This window comes from Poecilia mexicana, unplaced genomic scaffold, assembly GCF_051168715.1.
Source record: "Poecilia mexicana isolate PSO_F unplaced genomic scaffold, ASM5116871v1 scaffold_23, whole genome shotgun sequence".
Taxonomy (NCBI): Eukaryota; Metazoa; Chordata; class Actinopteri; order Cyprinodontiformes; family Poeciliidae; genus Poecilia; species Poecilia mexicana.
The window spans coordinates 19,264,608-19,283,550 of NW_028263392.1; the positions used below are offsets into that span (position 1 = coordinate 19,264,608).

At 38.4% G+C, this 18,943-nt stretch overlaps 1 protein-coding gene and 1 long non-coding RNA gene across 2 annotated transcripts in view; both read left to right on the forward strand.

Annotated features, from left to right (window-relative positions):
* Window positions 1–103: 103 nt before the first annotated feature.
* Window positions 104–4,169, forward strand: LOC148152578 (uncharacterized). Its single transcript, XR_015762099.1, has 3 exons — window positions 104–2,488; window positions 3,157–3,280; window positions 3,568–4,169. It is a non-coding gene; the product is annotated as an uncharacterized LOC148152578 (long non-coding RNA).
* Window positions 4,170–5,671: 1,502 nt separating this feature from the next.
* braf (B-Raf proto-oncogene, serine/threonine kinase) overlaps window positions 5,672–18,943 on the forward strand; it is a 70,820-nt gene continuing 57,548 nt past the window's right edge. Inside the window, exon 1 of the mRNA XM_088003250.1 lies at window positions 5,672–8,540. Within this exon, the coding sequence (XP_087859376.1) occupies window positions 8,385–8,540 (156 nt within the window). The 5' untranslated portion in view covers window positions 5,672–8,384. The remainder of the gene's footprint in view (window positions 8,541–18,943) is intronic.

Below are 18,943 nucleotides of genomic sequence, written 5' to 3' on the forward strand. Positions count from 1 at the left end.
ACCCCCAGAAATGTTTTTCCACCCCAGGCATTGGGTCCCAATCATCATCAGTTCTAATGATGCCACATACATGGCGAGTCCACAACATCTTAAAATTGTAAGTCTTACTTTTTTCTTTGCCGTTTTTCCGTACTGTTTAAAATATAAGTGCTTTCTCTGTTTAATTGCTCTATTGTTTTATTCTTTTTTTTTTTTTTTGTAGGTTTCTGTAAAGTGCAGTGGTCCAGTGAATGGGAATGTTCTGTCGTCGATCCTCACTGTTCTCCACTATGTGGAGGTTCATCCCCAGAACTGGTTGGTGATCTGGTGGAGCCAGAGCCTCTTCTGAGACAGGAAAGTCTTCAGGTTTTCTAATTCCTGATCCAGTCCTGATTTAGACTGCAAAAATAAGTTGAAGATAAAAACAATGATGTACGAGTTTTTATCGTTCATCATTGTAAACGATAATGATGAACATTATCGTGTTCAGTGTGCCAAAAGTCTCTTTGGCACACTGAGCTTAATTAAAACCAGGTTAAGTTCATTAAAAAAAAAAACTATTAAGTTGCAACAAACAGAGCCTCCATGCAGTTATAACATGAAGCTGAATGATTGTTATAGTAATAATCATAAAAGCCACAATAAAATTGATAAAATAATTATTTCTGAAACCAACGTAAGTTTATGTACTGCACTTTTTATAATTAAAGATAATGGGCTCTTTGCACCTCAGCTTCCGCGTTCGGGGTAAAGCGGCTCGATTGTTTCCGATCCAATACAAATATCATTTACATTAGGTGCTTTCAGGGCTTGGCCAAGGTTTGTACATCGATCCGAAGCCCCAACAAGTCAGCTGGAGAAAGGTTTTAAGATGTTCGCCTCGTTATACATTCACTGACACGAAGGTGAGTTTTACTTAAACTTTGTGGCTAACATTAACGTTAGCTTATGCTAGTAGGCAATATTCTCGGACATTGTTCTTGTAAAATGTGCTATTTAAGTATCTAAACATTCTAACGGACAATGTATTTATCTTATTTTCAAGTATATTATGTGTGTTTATTGTCGTTAGTGTCACAGACTAACGGGGAGGTTCCGGTTCGGGCTTTTAGCTTCCGAAGCCTGACGGAGCTCAACAAGCCTCGTAGCTTAACAGTAACGCAGCTCTGGTGTCAGAGATCTGGTTCAGCTGTTCAGGTTCAAAGTTGCTGCTTTTAGAAAAATACGACCGTGTTGCTTCATGTCTCCGTGTTATTTCGTTTTATTACCTTTGCATGTTTCTTGTTCAGAGCTCAGATAGGACGGTGTTTACAGCAGGATGTACAGGCGGATCAGTTGCTCGGCTGTCTGGCTCTGGTCTGCTCTCTCGTTCCCATAAACTCTTTCAGGCTGAATATAGAAGTGATTCCATGGAAATAACTCAGGGAGGCTTCTTTATTTACCATCCGTATCCCCGGTAGTTTTAGGCTGATCCGGAGTGAAGGCTGCAAACTTTGCTGTGCGGCGTTAGCTGGTAGCAACAGATATTTACAAGCCATCTTCTTAATTCAGGATCGCTTGGAAATTAACGAAAACTTAAAAGCCCATTATATTAGGAAGACAACAATGTTAATAGTATTGTTTTTTTGCATCTGAAATACGACTTAGTCTTTTCTACCAGTCATGGTAACTCAAAGCGGAAAAAAGTGAGCCGCATTAGCTCCTGGAGATGTGACGTCAACGCCTTAGGTGCAAAGAGCCCATTAGCATTTGGAAGCAAACTTACCACCAGCTAGCAACACGTTAGCAGCCTTTGACCCTTCGAGCTCCTTTTGTGACCCACATTTAATTTCCATCCGGTTCTTGTCCAGTTGTGTTGTCGTCTAACTCAGACTAGGACGTCATCAGCTTGAATTTACCAAACTTAATAACTATTATCAAGGCCCTCTCTACTTTTAATTCAATCCTATGCGAGTAAAAATAGTGAATTCGAACAGTGTCTGTTACCTTCTCTGGTTTCATGGCTTTTCTTCTTTTTATGGCGTTTTCAAAAAAAAACTGAAAGTGTGCAACACCGCCACCATCTGGTGTGGAGTGTAAACTGGAGCTAATGCGGTTCACTAACAGATCTTCTATGGAGTTAGATTTGTTTCACAATTATTCAATGAAAAAAAAAAAATCATGTCAAACAAAAAATGTAGTATTCAATCAAAAAAAAAAAATCATGTCAAAGCAAAAAATCACTGTTTTTTTTTTTTTTTAACTTTTTTTTTTGGTTAACTTTTTTTTTGATTGAGTCTCTTTTTTTGGTTGAAACTTTTTTTGAGTTTTTGGTTGAATTCGTTTTCTTGCTTATACAACTTTATTTGCTTTGGGAAAGCTTACATGAACATTCTGGGCGGGGCTTAAGGACGAGCGATGCAAGACGTGTTCCGATTGGTTAGCGCTGACTAAAGTGGATGACTCCCTGAGATCTCATAACTCTGTTTCAAACTGCAGGGCTTCGGTGACGGGACACAGAATGTGAATGGTAAGTAATCTTCACAAAAATTACACAGTTTAGCAGCTTCTAAAGTGTCCACCCTGTTTCAAAGAAGAAATCTTACACAACTTATGACGACAGTCACATATTTTGTCTGCCGCGATCCCCGGTAGCATATTGTGCTAGCTAATGTTAGCACTAGGTAAAGTTCATAAACTAGGCTTGTGTAATATTCGCCTGTCTATATGTTGAATTCGTTAAGCAGCGCACCTCTGTCGAGTGGCATTAAGCGTGGAAAATACCAAATACATCTGGAGGAAATATGTCTTTAAAACTGTTGCGCAATCCTCAGTGTGTATTAACTAGCATTGAAGCTAAAATGGGAAAACAGCGGATCGTTGCACCAATGTTATTAGGTCCACATTAATCTGCACCACACGTCAAGTGACGGTGCAGATTATTTATTTACCAAGCACATAATCAGTGTTGTCGATGAGGGGAGGCAACGTAACTCTTAAATATATACATTTTCTTCCAGATGTAAAATGTAAAACTAAGCTGGTAGGGCACAGGCCGATGGAGGATATTCACATAATTTCTGTTTATTATTTGGTGGGTGTGTGTCCTGTACTTAGTTTTATTCCGAATTAGATGTAATATGCCTTTTGCTGTGTTATATTAAATTAAATTGGTTTTCTCCTAATTCCCCATTCTAGTATGACCAGCAGAGTGCAGCTGAAGCAGGACAGGCTTGTAGGTCTTACTGATTCCTCCAGCTGCTAGAGACGATCAAAGCATGAGGATGGAGAGACCAGCAAGTGTTGAGTCAGAGAAGGTCAGGTAGGGAAGGAAGTGTTGCTTTTAGGGACTGGGTCTGTTTGGCTAAATATATTTCTCCAAGTCAGTTTATTTATTGGTTTTAAAAATAATGCATGCTTATGTGTTGATGATACATTGTAATAAAAATACAAAAATTACCACCAACATCCTGGCAGAAGTAAATAAACAAGTTTATATCAGCTCTTTCTTTTTGCATCTGGAACACATTAAAAGCGAATTACCAAATTTGCTTTATTCCCTGTCATGTTAACGTTCTGTTATTTCTCCCTTTTTCATCCTCACTGCAGCTGGAGCTGGACTGGAGTTCTGTTTGGATTTAGTGGCTTCCTGGATGGAGAAATCGGCTGACCTAAACACAACATTTTCCCTCTCCCATTATAAACTTTGCTTTTCTTCAACATGGAAAATACTCCTACATCAGTATTTTGACATCAATGCTTACCTGGTGGCCAATTGATCCTCTTAACCACTGAATGTATCGGAACCACCTGGACTGAGCTGGTTTCGTCAGAGGGAGCTTAGACTTCTCGATAAAATGACTTCCCGTATTTTAAGATGTTCTTCTGGTAAAATTGCATCTTTATGATCCTAATATGACTGCATTCTCATAATTAAAAATACTTGTAACCTGGCCATAACACTCCATTATACAACTCACAAGAGGAATGATAGAAATAAAGCCACTTTGTGAAAGTATTTTCTGTATTTTGTTTTAGAAAAGATGAAATATTACTTGAAAGCGTTTAATTTTAATATCTTGCTTGAAGGCCGAATTACATGCAAATACTTCACATAATGTTACAACTGAGATAAGGGAAAAAGGTTTGTAAAATGTAGAGTATTACAAAAGAGATTACATTTTATTTTAAGTCCAAACAGTATAACAAAATGAACACTGAAAATATACAATACGCTTTCCAGCAGTTACTCAAACTTGCTTGTCTTTACTGGTGATGAAAACTCGTCACTCTGGAGGAGAGAGGAAGAGGAGAGAGGAAGAGCAGCTCAGCCCAGTCCAGGATCACTGCAGTATCAGGGTAGCTGCTTAAAGTCTGCAGGTAGATTTTTGCATAGCTGGTCCTCTGGTTTTCAGATCCTAATTGTAAATAAAAAGTTAGTCAATGTTGTGATGATCCAGCTGACTGTGGACTGATGGTCACTGTACTGGTCAGCGAGGTGCAGGTGCTTGGATTCAAGGGAAAAGCAATTTAACAGGAAGGTCTCAAGGGGTCGATGGAGTGGAGTTGATACGAGTTACTCTCTGTCCTGGGTGAACATCATGGAGTCTCAATCATGGCTCAGAAACGCATCAAGAAGCTTTATGACGCAAACTTGAAAAACAAAAATGAATAAAAAAAAGTAAGAGTAAGTGATGATATTTACCTAGACAACATAATCAAAACCCAATAAGCCCTAAAGTCTTTTAAGAGTTTTAATTGAAAATAAATTGACTATATCTCAGGAAATTAAATGTTCAAGTGAAACAGTTACTGTATCACAATAAGAGAAACTGCAAAAAAATATTGCAGAGGTGTAACACTGAAGTTACTCAGAGAGTAAACTGAAATATTTAGTAAGTAGAAAATGCATGTTAAAATCTGAATACTTTTTTGAATGTAGCTGAAATCAATTTAAACCACCAGCAGACACTGTACAGTACGCCGATTATCTGTACTAAAAATAATGCAAAAAAATGTAACATAGAAGAAGAGGCATTATTTTTAAAACCAATAAATAAACTGACTTGGAGAAATATATTTAGCCAAACAGACCCGGCCCATAAAAGCAACACTTCCTTCCCTACCTGACCTTCTCTGACTCAACACTTGCTGGTCTCTCCATCCTCATGCTCTGATCGTCTATAGCAGCTGGAGGAATTGGTAAGATCTTCAAGCCTGTCCTCCTTCAGCTGCACTCTGCTGGTCATACTAGAATGGGGAATTAGGAGAACACCAATTTAATATAACACAGCAAAAGGCATATTACATCTAATTCGGAATAAAACTAAGTACAGGACACACACACACCAAATAATAAACAGAAATTATGTGAATATCCTCCTTCGGCCTGTGACCTACCAGCTTAGTTTTACATTTTACATCTGGAAGAAAATGTAAATATTTAAGAGTTACGTTGCCTCCCCTCATCGACAACACTGATTATATGCTTGGTAAATAAATAATCTGCACAGTCACTTGACGTGTGGTGCAGATTAATGTGGACCTAATAACATTTGTGCAACGATCCACTGTTTTCCCATTTTAGCTTCAATGCTAGTTAATACACACATACACACACTGAGGATTGCGCAACAGTTTTTAAGACATATTTCCTCCAGATATATTTGGTATTTTCCACGCTTAATGCCACTCGACAGAGGTGCGCTGGTTAACGAATTCAACATAAAGATAGGCGAATATTACACAAGCCTAGTTTATGAACTTTACCTAGTGCTAACATTAGCTAGCACAATATGCTACCGGGGATCGCGGCAGACAAAATATGTGACTGTCGTCATAAGTTGTGTAAGATTTCTTCTTTGAAACAGGGTGGACACTTTAGAAGCTGCTAAACTGTGTAATTTTTGTGAAGATTACTTACCATTCACATTCTGTGTCCCGTCACCGAAGCCCTGCAGTTCGGGACAGAGTTCTGAGATCTCGGGAGTCATCCGCTTTAGTCAGCGCTAACCAATCGGAACATGTCTTACATCGCTCGTCCTTAAGCCCCGCCCAGAATGTTCATGTAAGCTTCCTCAAAGCAAATAAAGTTGTATAGGCAAGAAAACGAGTTCAACCAACAAAAAAAGACTCAATCAAAATAAAAAGTTTCAACCAAAAAAAAAAAGTTTCAACCCAAAAAAAAAGACTCAACAAAAAAAAAGTTTTAAAAAAAAAACTTGATTTTTGCTTTGACTTTTTTTTTTTTGATTGAATACTACTTTTTTTGTTTGACATGATGTTTTTTGATTGAATAATTGTGAAACAAATTTAACTCCATACTGTTGGCCATTCCAAGGTAAAAACAATAAACAGCTTCCAGTCCGGGGCCCGCTACGGACACCGTGAAAGCTCAAACAAGGTGTTTCAGCAAAGTTATCCCACTTTTTCCAACGGCATGCGCCCTAATCAGACGCACACAATGCGTGTTTTCTCCCAATCTATGGGAGAATGGTACCTGATAGGGAAACACGAATCCACATGTCTTCAAGTAGAACTTTCTTTTAAACACATGCACACTCAGTTTCAAAGAACCTAGCACCAACTAGGTGCAGCGAGAGCATTACACGTGTACCGTTACTGTGTAAACACAGATCGTAATTAGAACGTTTTCGTGTAAACGATCCAACAAAAACGGAGCAAAACTTCCGTTTTTGTTGGATCGTTGTTGTGTAAACTCCTCCTTAGTTTATATTACTTTTAACCCGGAAAAGGATATAGCTCTTTTTCTTCTTTTTGTCTTTCCTATGGTTTGTTATTTTGTTTGAATTTCCTTTTAATTAATGTAAAGCACTTTGAATTGCCTTGTTGCTGAAAATGTGCTATATAAATAAAATTGCCTTACCTTACTTTACAACTAAAACGATTATGGGTGACTAGTGTGTAGCTAAAAACAAACGACATCAACAACAAAACAAACACCTGACATGCCATGTAATGAAAAATAATTGCCAGAAATGTGTAATGAAATCATTATTTAAAAAGTAAGAGATCTGCACCAATGAGTTCAGACATTAAGTCCCTGAAATAAGGCTTTACCGAGCAGAGTTTCTCCAATAATCAATATTTAGAATTTGTTGAAAATATAACACATTTTATAAAGCTAATAGTGTTCGTCCATGAACATTCAGCAGAGAAGTTTGTAAATCATAAGAAAAAAATCATGAGTCAAAACTGTAAATATAAATGGGTGATTTGGGATGTCAAATATTGACTCCTGACACCAAATTTGGAATAAAACACTTCTAGAGGATGTTCATTCAGATGTTTTATTTGGTTAAAAATAGAATAATCACTAGGAAAGAAAACATTTTTGACTATTAGAAAAAGAGAAATCCTAAAAGGAACTCGAGAGCTTCTTCAGTAACAGACTACTGCATCCTAGGCACAATGAGTATCATTGCAGATCTTTCCTCCGAGCAGTTGTAAGACTTTAATGCGTCACTGCTCAAAATAATTGCAATAAGTGTTTACATTATACTGTTGTTTTTCCCAGTTTAAGTTCTCTTAAGTAGTTGCTTTTATGCAAGAATGCATGCACACTTAGTAAACTTTTTTCAATGACCATACTCTATTGCACATTTTTTGTAATATTCATAATGCTAATTACCATTCACTTGCTGCAAGTACACTTGAATTTCATATTGTATTCCTGTATTCTCAAAAATATTGACATTTTTGCAAATTCACAAGTTTACTTTTCAGCTCAACTACAGGAATAATTTCTAAAATTGCTCAAGAATGGAAAAAGAAATCATGCATCACATAAAATGAATGAATGCATATTCCTAAAACAGGCAATAAATCAGTTAAAATTTGTGTTTTGCATTAGCAACTTTGTTTTTTGAGGAATGAACCTGATGAATTTGGCTCCAAATTAGTTGACATGCAACCTTTTTTCCACATCAAATGAAATGAGTTATGATTCACCCCTGTTGGACATCCAATAAAATGATAGTCTGGTGTCAAGTTTGAAAAGAACAAGAGGAAATCTGTGTTTTATCTGTAAAAGTTACTCATTCCCTAATTCTTAATTTGTCTGATGCTCTGTATTAACAGTGGAGATGAGATGATCTTTCAGAATTATATTAGACATCTATAGTCTGTCGAACCTGAAAAGTTTGAAAAGACTTGATGATTTTTAATCATTTGAGCTGTCGCCATTAATTCAACTTTTTAAATTACTTTATTTTGAATGTATCATATCATTTGAATAAGTTGTCATGAAATGAACCGTATGAGATCAGTTCAACTGACTGTCCGATGGTCAGGTAGACCGGAGAGAACCCCGTCGTCTCGTCCTGCGTCTCTGTCTCCCCCTCCTGTCCTCAGCACCAGCCTGCCTTTTCCTCTATTATTTTCCACTCAGCTTCTCGCAGTTTAAAATGGCGGCGTTGAGCAGCGCCGAGTCTCCACCGCCCGTCTTCAACGGAGACGCCACGGAGCGGGAGCCGGGAAGGGAGAGCGGCCTGGAGGAGCTGGGCCCAGGTTTGGACTCTTCGTGCTCCTCGGGGATTCCCGGAGGTCCGCAGGAGGAAGAGGTAAGCGCTGCATCGGCGGCGAGGGCAGCGAGACTTAGCTTGCTCCGAACGGAGCTAATTGGATGGAAGCGTTCAGGAAACACCGGCTGGAACGCACACCGGGGGAGGGTGTGGGAGACGGCGGAAGGGGATGCAACGCTGGTTGCGGGACCATGAACCCAACTTCGACGGTCCATTTTAGTACCGTTCAGGCTTTTTTGAGCAGGAAGATGCAGCAGGAGAGGAGGTTTTATTTGAAGGAGCCTATGTTTATTTGGGGCCTGCTTTCTTCCCATCGCTGCTTGCTTGCTTTCCCAGACTCACTGCAGCTCTCCAGTCTGGTGCCAAGAAAACGAGCACCTACCAGCGTTGTTGAAACATATATACGCAATTAGTGCGCTTCGTATATTGTGCGAGTAAAGTTTGATTTAATACAGATGAACTCTGGCTTTGCACCCTGGAGGACAGATGATGGGGATGATGATGTTCATAATGATGATGGAGATGGAGCTGAAGTCGTGCTTCTGGTATTTGTGATTGGCAGCATCTTCTGCGTTCCAAAAACGATTGTTTTGCCCAACTCTAGCCTTCCTATCCCAGCTGACACAGAAATGTACTGTTAACCAGGCCTGTGCTCATCACTTCCACTACAAATACCATGATACATGGAAGTACACCATGGATACATACCTATTTCATAATAAAATCTATGAAGTATAGCATTCTACTTCATTATCCTAGATTTCCCTATCCCAGCTCTGTCCTAGTTTTTTTTGAGAAACTCTAAAGTTGTCTGAGTGCTCTGAAGCTCAGTCAATTCCAAAATCACTGGTCCTGCATAATGAAAAAAATGTTACGCAGCAAAATCACTGGAACTCAAAATTCTCACAGCCATAAAATCAGCTCCTTATTAAAAAAATGAGAACTCTCCAGCTATCCCTCACCATATTATGTTTTCAAACTAGAGGTGAGGGGACCTCAGGTTGGGGTTAGTGACTACTACTGCCCACTAATAACTGAATACCTGAAACCCCCTTTTAAGTGCCTATTTAATAGTTCAAACATCAAATATATTTTGAAAAGCATTAATATATTTCAATACATTAATGCATTACGCACAGTAGAAACTGTCTTGGCACAATTGCAGAAGCTAACATCCACAGTCTTCCTCATTTCCGCACTTCAGGGTACAGCCAGTCAGTGCCGAGGGACATGAATGGTGCTTCTGAATTGGCTGCTTTATAAAACCCTAGCCAATAGCATATCAAATACTATTGTTTCTTGGTATTTCAGCTTTCTAAGCCACATTTTCTTTGGAATATATTTGGAATACCTTCTACACACATATTTGGAATGCCTTCTTCATAAAACTTAATATCTCCGTCCGTCCGCCAGGAAGTTAATTTGTGTGGACATATAGGTTGAATTACTTTTAAGTAGCATATTAGAATATGAAGTTCATGAAACAAAAGACAATGTCAACTGGAAATCATCTCAAAGCAAGTATGTGGTTATATTGTGTTATTTGTTGCATAGTACGGGTGTAATGCTGACTGTAACGTGTGGGACCCTAAATCGGCGTTTTCCCATTTGCATAAATACTTTAAGACCAAAGTGGGGTTTCCTTAAATCTTCACTTTGGTCTGAGTTTCTACAATTGTTTTTGGTGAAACACATGAAAATGTGTTAATTTTCCCAGTGTGGACTAGGCCTTAGATATGATGTACAAAAGAATTTAGGTGAAATTTTTTTCACAAATTATTAGGAGATTCAATCCACAGAAAAGTCAGTGAATTAGGGCTGTAACGATTCATCAAATGATTCGAGTACCTCAATTATTAGAATTCCCCGAGGCAAATGATCTGCCGCGAAGCTTAGTTAAATGCTGTTTTACTATTTAGTCCCACGTATTGCGGTCAGATAATTATTTGTGTTGCTCAATGCACTCACTTCCACCAAAGAGTTGTTGATTAACACTGTTATTCCCTGAACATGTCCGGATTTTTATTGTTTTTCGGGCATCCTTAAATTGACTGGCTTTGTGCAATGGTATACAATAGCCTTTCTCCCTTAGCTGCTGGCTGGTGTTACTTGTGTGCGGTGGATACAGGTGGAGTGGAGATAGACCGATCACTGCAAGCTGCGCTCCAGCTGTGTAGCTGATGCTTAGCGTAAGTGTTTGTTTACAGATGAACCAGAAACTTATGGAGCTAAAAAATGTGTATCTGAAAACACATTTCAGATGTATGCACTGGGTTTTTACCTTAGAATGGCCAACTCTCTGTTATTCCTATGTCAATTTGATACAGTAGAGGCTTCCACACTTCCCATATTTGTGTCCTCTGTCACTTTTATCAGCAGTTAAAACTGTTTAATCCGTTGTTAACATGTAACCTGTTTTTCCGAGCCGCCTTTAAACGCAACATGAGCGCTACGACGCTCGCGCTGGGTTTCCACCTGTGAAGGAGACCTGCTGCTGCTGGGCGGAGCTACGTAGGTTTGTGCTAGAATCACGGCAGCAAACCAGCAAAACGCAAAGAACTTTTCACAGTTTTTCCCTCCAAACTAACCGGCTGAGTTGAGTAAAGCTGTTGGATGCAGGTAATGTTAGCTAAAAGATGACTAGCTAATATCAATACAGAACTTTAAGTTTAACAAGTAGCTTGTAGGCTACCGATGTTGGTGTCTATTTTCAGCTACGTACATTCATTTTGCCCCCAAAAAAGTCGATGTCCCCCTCCCCGTCACACGCGTCGTTTCAACCAGACAGCCATTTGTAATCCATATTGGGGGGAACAGATAATGTTTGGAAACCACTGGGGGTGCGCAGAAGAAAAAGTTTGGGAACCACTGTTATAGATATTTTAAAAGCAAATGATGACTAGACAAAACTAAATTAAAGATATCTTGAATTGTAATTTTGACTAGTCAAAATTCCTTTTAAGATATCTCTAAATGAGTTAGAAATATCTTGAATTACACAGCTTTTCTATTTAAGATATCTTAAATTGACATTCCGACTAGTCAGAATGACATTACTGATATCTTGAATTAGTATTCTGTCTAGTCAAAACGTTCCTGACTTGCGTTGCAATTTGAAAGTTTAATAAAACAATGAAAAATAGAGAAAACAAAAAAAGATGTTTGAAAATGTGCCACTTTCATGTTGAAAATGGTTTGATGATAGCAATTTTAGCTTTTCAAAACTGTTTTTAAGTGCATTCGGTTCGTCGGAAATGAATAAACAGGAAATTCTTTGTAGACATTAGAAGCAGTCTTATAGTTTATGAAGTTTTGCTATCTTCGCATTTCCAAGATTGTCGAGCTCTTTCTAATTTGTGGCATTTACTGACAGTTTTGTGCAGGAAACAAAATTCTGCATGCAACTGTTTGGACAGCACAAAGGGGCTTCCATGTCGTTCTTAATTCAGATATCTAAAATTGAAATTTTGACTAGTCATAATTATGTTGAAGATATCTTAAATCGTAATTATGGATATGTGTCCCGTCAAATGACAGATCCAGTGACATCATTTGAGATATCTTGAAAGGAATTTTGACTAGTCAAAATGTAATTGAAGATATCTTGAATTGTTATTCTTACTAGTCAGAATGTAAATACAGATATCTTAAATTACCATTCCGGATAGTCAAAATGTAGTTTTGTCTTGTCAAAATGCATTTTTAGATATCTGGAACGCAGTTACGGATAGTCAGACAAAACCGAATTTATGTTAAAACGGCTTGCCATACACATTTCAGATATGTACAGTTAAAATATGACTAGTCATAAAGTAAATTCAAGATATCTCGATTTTGGTTTTGATTAGTCATAATTCTAATTAAAGATATCTCTAATGACTCCATAATTCAAGATATCTTAAATGTATTTTTGGATAGGAGAAATAGCTTTGACTAGTGAAAACTAAATTATAGATATTTTAAAAGCAAATGATGACTAGACAAAACTAAATTAAAGATATCTTGAATTGTAATTTTGACTACTCAAAATTCCTTTTAAGATATCTCTAAATGAATTAGAGATATCTTGAATTACACAGCTTTTCTATTTAAGATATCTTAAATTGACATTCCGACTAGTCAGAATGACATTACTGATATCTTGAATTAGTATTCTGTCTAGTCAAAACGTTCCTGACTTGCGTTGCAATTTGAAAGTAATCTTTCAAATTGCATTAAAATAAAACAATGAAAAATAGAGAAAACAAAAAAAGATGTTTGAAAATGTGCCACTTTCATGTTGAAAATGGTTTGACAATAGCAATTTTAGCTTTTCAAAGCTGTTTTTAAATGCATTCGGTTCGTCGGAAATGAATAAACAGGAAATTCTTTACAGATATCAGAAGCACTCTTATAGTTTATGAAGTTTTGCTATTTCCGCATTTCCAACATTGTCAAGCTCTTTCTAATTTGTGGCATTTACTGACAATTTTGTGTAGGAAACATAAAATTCTGCAGGCAACTGTTGGGACACCACAAAGAGGCTTCCATATCATTCTTAACTCAGATATCTGAAATTGTAATTTTGACTAGAGATAATTACGTTCATGATATCTTAAATTGTAATTACGGATATGTGTCCCGTCAAATGACAGATCCAGTGACATCATTTGAGATATCTTGAAAGGAATTTTGACTAGTCAAAATGTAATTGAAGATATCTTGAATTATTATTCTTACTAGTCAGAATGTAAATACAGATATCTTAAATTACCATTCCGGATAGTCAAAATGTAGTTTTGTCTAGTCAAAATACATTTTTGGATATCTGGAATGTAATTACGGATAGTCAGACGAAACCAAATTTATGTTAAAACGGCTTGCCATAACAGGACGAGATTCACACTCAAGCTCCTTGTGGCCTGTGTAAATATTGAGACTCCCCTGACGTCTCAAAATTCACAGTGTTTTTTTAAAAAAATTTTTATAAATGGTCTATCATGTGAATGGACCCCCATGGGTAACCTGTTTTTCAGCCAATCACATTAACCCATTCCAGCAGCGCTGTAGCCATGATGAAGCACCGACAGTTTAGACCTCAGCCTGGCTTCTGACGGCGACAGAGGAGCGGTAAGTGAAATATCTATCTTATGTATTTAGCCATTTATCCCCACGTTATCATTATTAATGTTAATCGATTTAATTGTGCAACTATAATCACAAGCTAGCGATCTTCAGCACACCTAACTCCTATATTAGCATAGCAGCAGAGCTCTCGTGAGTAAGATATGCTACCGAGCTATGCTAGCACTTCTGCATGCTATTAGCATCGGGCTAGCATCTTTCCACATAGTTTATTCAAGATAATAATAGGCTTTGTATATTATGAATTGTTATAAATCCCTGGTCCTTAAATGATAAATTATAATACCAGTGTAATAATTCACTTAAGTCACGCTTTTCAGAAACACAAAGTGCTGTTTTTATTTTATTTAACCTACCAGCCAGATCAGATAGCTATTTTGGCAGATAGCTATCTGAACATGCTATCTGCCGCTACACCTCGCGCTCTCACTGTCCTTTGCCTCCCTTGGAAATATAATAAGTTTTGATTGGTAGTTAATGGGTGTGTACATCCCTGAATATAATTTAAAAAATCAACTAACAGCAAGTGATTAAAATAAAATATTTATTTCTTTGTGTCCTTTAGGAATCTCTGAAGCTTGAAATCCTTCAGACTGTAAGAATGACTCCAACATCCTGTGAAAGAACCTGATCCACCAGGACTCTGTCCTCCATAGACCATGTCCATTTTAAAGGATTCCCAGACATTTTGGGATTTTGAACATGTAGCTTGTTTTGAACATTTTAAAAAAGAACTGATGTACTATTTTTAAATGTAAATCCCGTATTTTAAACATTAATTTTAAACAAATGGCTACATCAACAGGGCAATCAGAAAAAGTGCCTGTTTTTACAACTGTACCAACTTTCATGCTTTTCAAGGTAACAATAATTGTACATTTTTACTAAACCTGGCTAATTTTGCAATACACTATGCAGACATCCTATTAGACTGGGATCACAAAGCCGGCTGTAATATTTAGAAGAAAGTACTGTAAAAAGGTTGTGGAACTTTAAATTTCAAAAATACTTTATCACAAAGGGAAATTAAATTATGTTGTAGCTCATTAATTTAGATTCTTCAAAGAGTTATTTGAAGTTATTTGAATAACTTCAAATAACTTTGAAGTTATTCTTCAAAGAGAGCAAGACTAGATAGCTGAGTCTTGCTAATGACCCCTAACCTCATGATTTGACTCAGGTGCGTTAAAGAAGAGACATCTAAAGATTGGAGGACACCGACCCTTATGAACTGGAGTTTAAAGCCCTGCTGTACAATTTTCACTCTATCGTAATCACATTTACCTGCATACAGTGGAAATTTTACCTGTGTTGAGGTAGATGAGGAGTATTCATAGTGTCTTTACATTAATGCCATTTTGGTTTCCATTTGTTGAAAGTAAATTACAAACATTTACCCATAGTTTGACCACTGCTTTATGACAGAAAAAAAAGTTTGATCTCACAAATATATGATTTTAATAGAGGCATCATTCAATTTATACTGTAGAAGATGATAAAAATGTTTCCTGAATTAACTTTAATGTTCATTTCACTGCACACAAAGGACAGATTAAATATTTAAGATTGCAACAAATATGTTGAATCTGTAACAAAATATGTTCAGATTAACAGGGATGGTTTCATAGCTACCTAAAGTTAACAATGAAATGTTTTAAAACTTACATGGATGTTCAAATATTTACTATAATCAATTAACAAAAGAAAACACCATAAAGCTGTATATTCAAAGATGAGCAAGGTCAGTCTACAGATTGAGGAGACACCATAATGTCTACCAACAGAGCAGGTTAACTACTGTAGTTGTTTGAAAGGCGCCTTGGTCCAGTTGACGGCTCAGTTTGAAGCTTCAGGTTTTGGTGTTGAACCTCCTAGAATCTCAGCTGCTGCAGATTGTCTGAAGATGCAGAGAAAAGTACAAATAGACAGTGTTAGAATTTTTTTTTGATTTTCCTGAACAGCTGATGCACTGACAAACCTGACTGTGACAGAACATTACTGAACCTGAAAATTACTTGAATCATCACAATGTATGTAGAAATTTTTCTTTATATGTTGATCAAATGTTTTACATTAAATGTTTTTCTGTGGAGGATACTTTTGCAGTGGTGCTTTAAGTATTTATTTTAAATATTTATTTTCTTGTGTATGTGTTTATTAGCCGTCAAGTGTGTCAAAATATCAATTGAGAAAGAAATTTACTGCTTGTGAAAATCTAAATTTGAATACATTAATCTACATTAATCAACTTGAAATGAAGACAAACAGGAACAGCAGGTTTGTCCTGGTTTGCAGACAAAGTACCGTATTTTCCGCACTATAAGGCGCACCGGATTATAAGGCGCACCTTCAATGAATGGCCTATTTTAGGACTTTTTTCATACATTAGGCGCACCGCATTATAAGGCGCATAGAATAGACGCTTCATACTCTATTATTACACATCCACATTAATAAAGAAATGGTCCCCGAGTACTTTATATAGTAGGCTGGCCCAGTCGTTGTTTCACTCACGGTGTTGGTGTTGCGATATTATGCCCAACTGCTTTCTGGGTAACACAGACCAACCGACACGCTGCCGCTGCAGTCTCTGTCTCTCTTCCCCTGCCCCTCCCCCCCTTTAAATGTATTATCAAACTTTATTAACAAACCAGTGTTCTGACAACTATCCCAGCATGCACCGCGCACTACTTCTTCTACGGGGAAAAAGAAGTTGGCGGCTGCTTACAGTAGTGGACCAACTACGTAAGCAGCCTACTGCATGTCTGTGTAAACATGACGTCTTTCATTTCGATCTGAGTTAATTAGCGTAGCATTTCTGCCGGATTTTCACAACATATCAGCCACGACAATGGACAGGGGAACCAACAAGTTCATGTCATCTTTTTTGGACGACATCAAGGTGTTTGAGCCACTGGATGCCTCCAACATTGTGCGCGTCACAGCTAAAAGCTACCGATAGATGAGGAAAACAGCAGATCCTCACACCCTCAGCATAAATATAGCTGTGGACAAGATCACTGATGCCTGTTGTTCTTGCAAGGCTGGGTAAGTCGGCATTCATGGTTTTGATGGTCCACAATGTACATTAGCATATGTTTACTACTGTAGCTTGTGTTTGTGAGACGGTCACGCACGTGGTAGCTGCACTGTGACCTAAAATGGGCATTAGCCAATGAAACGCGGCCCCTGTGGTAAGGTCCGTTGCTGGACCTGTTGTGGCTCAATATTGGTCCATATATAAGGCGCACCGGATTATAAGGCGCACTGTCGGCTTTTGAGGAAATTGAAGGTTTTTAGGTGCGTCTTATAGTGCGGAAAATACGGTATATATTTGTTTAAGGGCCAATGAAATGGGGTCTCTGTGGATTTCAGAGATCCAGACACAAACACAGTTTAATCTGAAGATTCTGGAGGATGTGTGAATAGGTCTGTCACCATGAAAAATTTTACTGTACATGTTAAATTGTTGCAGAAGTTCTCAACAAACGATATTGTTCTTTTGAAACCATTTTTAAGTAATATAATGGTAATGACGAAATAATAATGCAAGAACACATTATTAAAGGTCATTAAACTTTAAATTCTAATGAACATTTAACACTAGAACCGGAAGACATTTTTAATATCCAGAATAAATAAAACAACTAATGAACTTTGAAGTCTTTGTAAACAGTTAGTTTTCAAAATAAGGGCTAATCGAGACCAAAGTACCAAACTAAAGACTTTTATCATTCAGTTTTTGGTAGAAAGGAAAAAAAGAGAAACAATAAATCAGGCCAATGGAAATGATTGAGTTTGTGTTAATTTATCATCCGATTAATTGATTTATTGATTATTGTGAGAGGCCTATGTGTGAACATTAGACTAAATCCTTAAATATGTTGAAGTCAACATAAATGAAGTATCTTTCAGTTTGTTCTGGTGAATAAAGTTTACAGCAGACAATACTCCTGCTGGAGCAGGTCTACCTTCAATGCTGCTGAAGCAACAAAATACGGTTTCAGTGATAATGACCAACATCCATAACTGCCATAATCTCCTGAAGATGCTTGCCGACTTCGGAATCATAAAACTAGATCAACATGGGTTAAAGTTAAGACTGAAGATAGACTATCAAACTGTGCTGAGTGTGACAGTAAAAATACTACGTTAGCTCCCAACAGCTAACGTAGCATAGCTCACACAAACATTAGCTCCCGCTAATAGAAACATATGAGGAGGGCAGAGTATCAAAATACCAGATATATAAAACGTAATCTGAAACCATTTATCCATCCATCTATCCATCCATCCATTTTCTTCCGCTTATCCGGGATCAGGTCGCGGGGGCAGCAGCTTCAGAAGGGAGGCCCAGGCTTCCCTCTCCACAGCCACCTCTTCCAGCTCCTCTGGGGGAACCCCAAGGCGATCCCAGCCCAGCCGAGAGACATAGTCCCTCCAGCATGTCCTGGGTTTTCCCTGAGGCCTCCTCCCAGTGGGACGTGCCCGGAACACCTCACCAGGGTGGTGTCCAGGAGGCATCCATCTCAACTGGCTCCTCTCGACGTGGAGGAGCAGCGGCATACTCTGAGTCCCTCCCGGATGACTGAGCTTCTCACCCTATCTCTAAGGGAGGATACCCATTTCGGCCGCTTGTATCCATGATCTCGTTCTTTCGGTCATGACCCAAAGCTCATGACCATAGATGAGGGTGGGAACGTAGATCGACCGGTATATCGAGAGCTTCGCTTTTTGACTCAGCTCTCTCTTCACCACGACGGACGGGTACAACGCCCGTTTCACGGCAGATGCTGCCCCAATCCGCCTGTCGATCTCCCGCTCCCTTCTTCCCTCATTCTTGAACAAGCTCTCCAGATACTTAAGCTCCTCCACTTGAGGCAGGACGACCCCCCTGTCCCGGCACTCTACCCTTTTCCGGCTCAAGACTATGGCCTCGGATCTGGAGGCACTAGGTCTCATCCCGGCCGCTTCACACTAGGCCGCGAACCTCTCCAGCGAGAGCTGCAGATCATGGCTTGATGAAGCCAATAGGCCCACATCATCCGCAAAAAGCAGAGATGTGATCCTAAGGCCACCAAAACAGATCCCCTCAACACCTCGGCTGCGCCTAGAAATTCTGTCCATGAAAGTAATGAACAGAATCGGTGACAAAGGGCAGCCTTGGCGGAGTCCAACTCTCACCGGAAATGAGCCCGACTTACTGCCGGCAATGCGGATCAGATTCTGACACCGGTCATACAGGGACCTGACAGCCCTTATCAAAGGGCCCAGTACCCCATACTCCCGGAGAACCCCCCACAAGGCTTCCCTAGAGA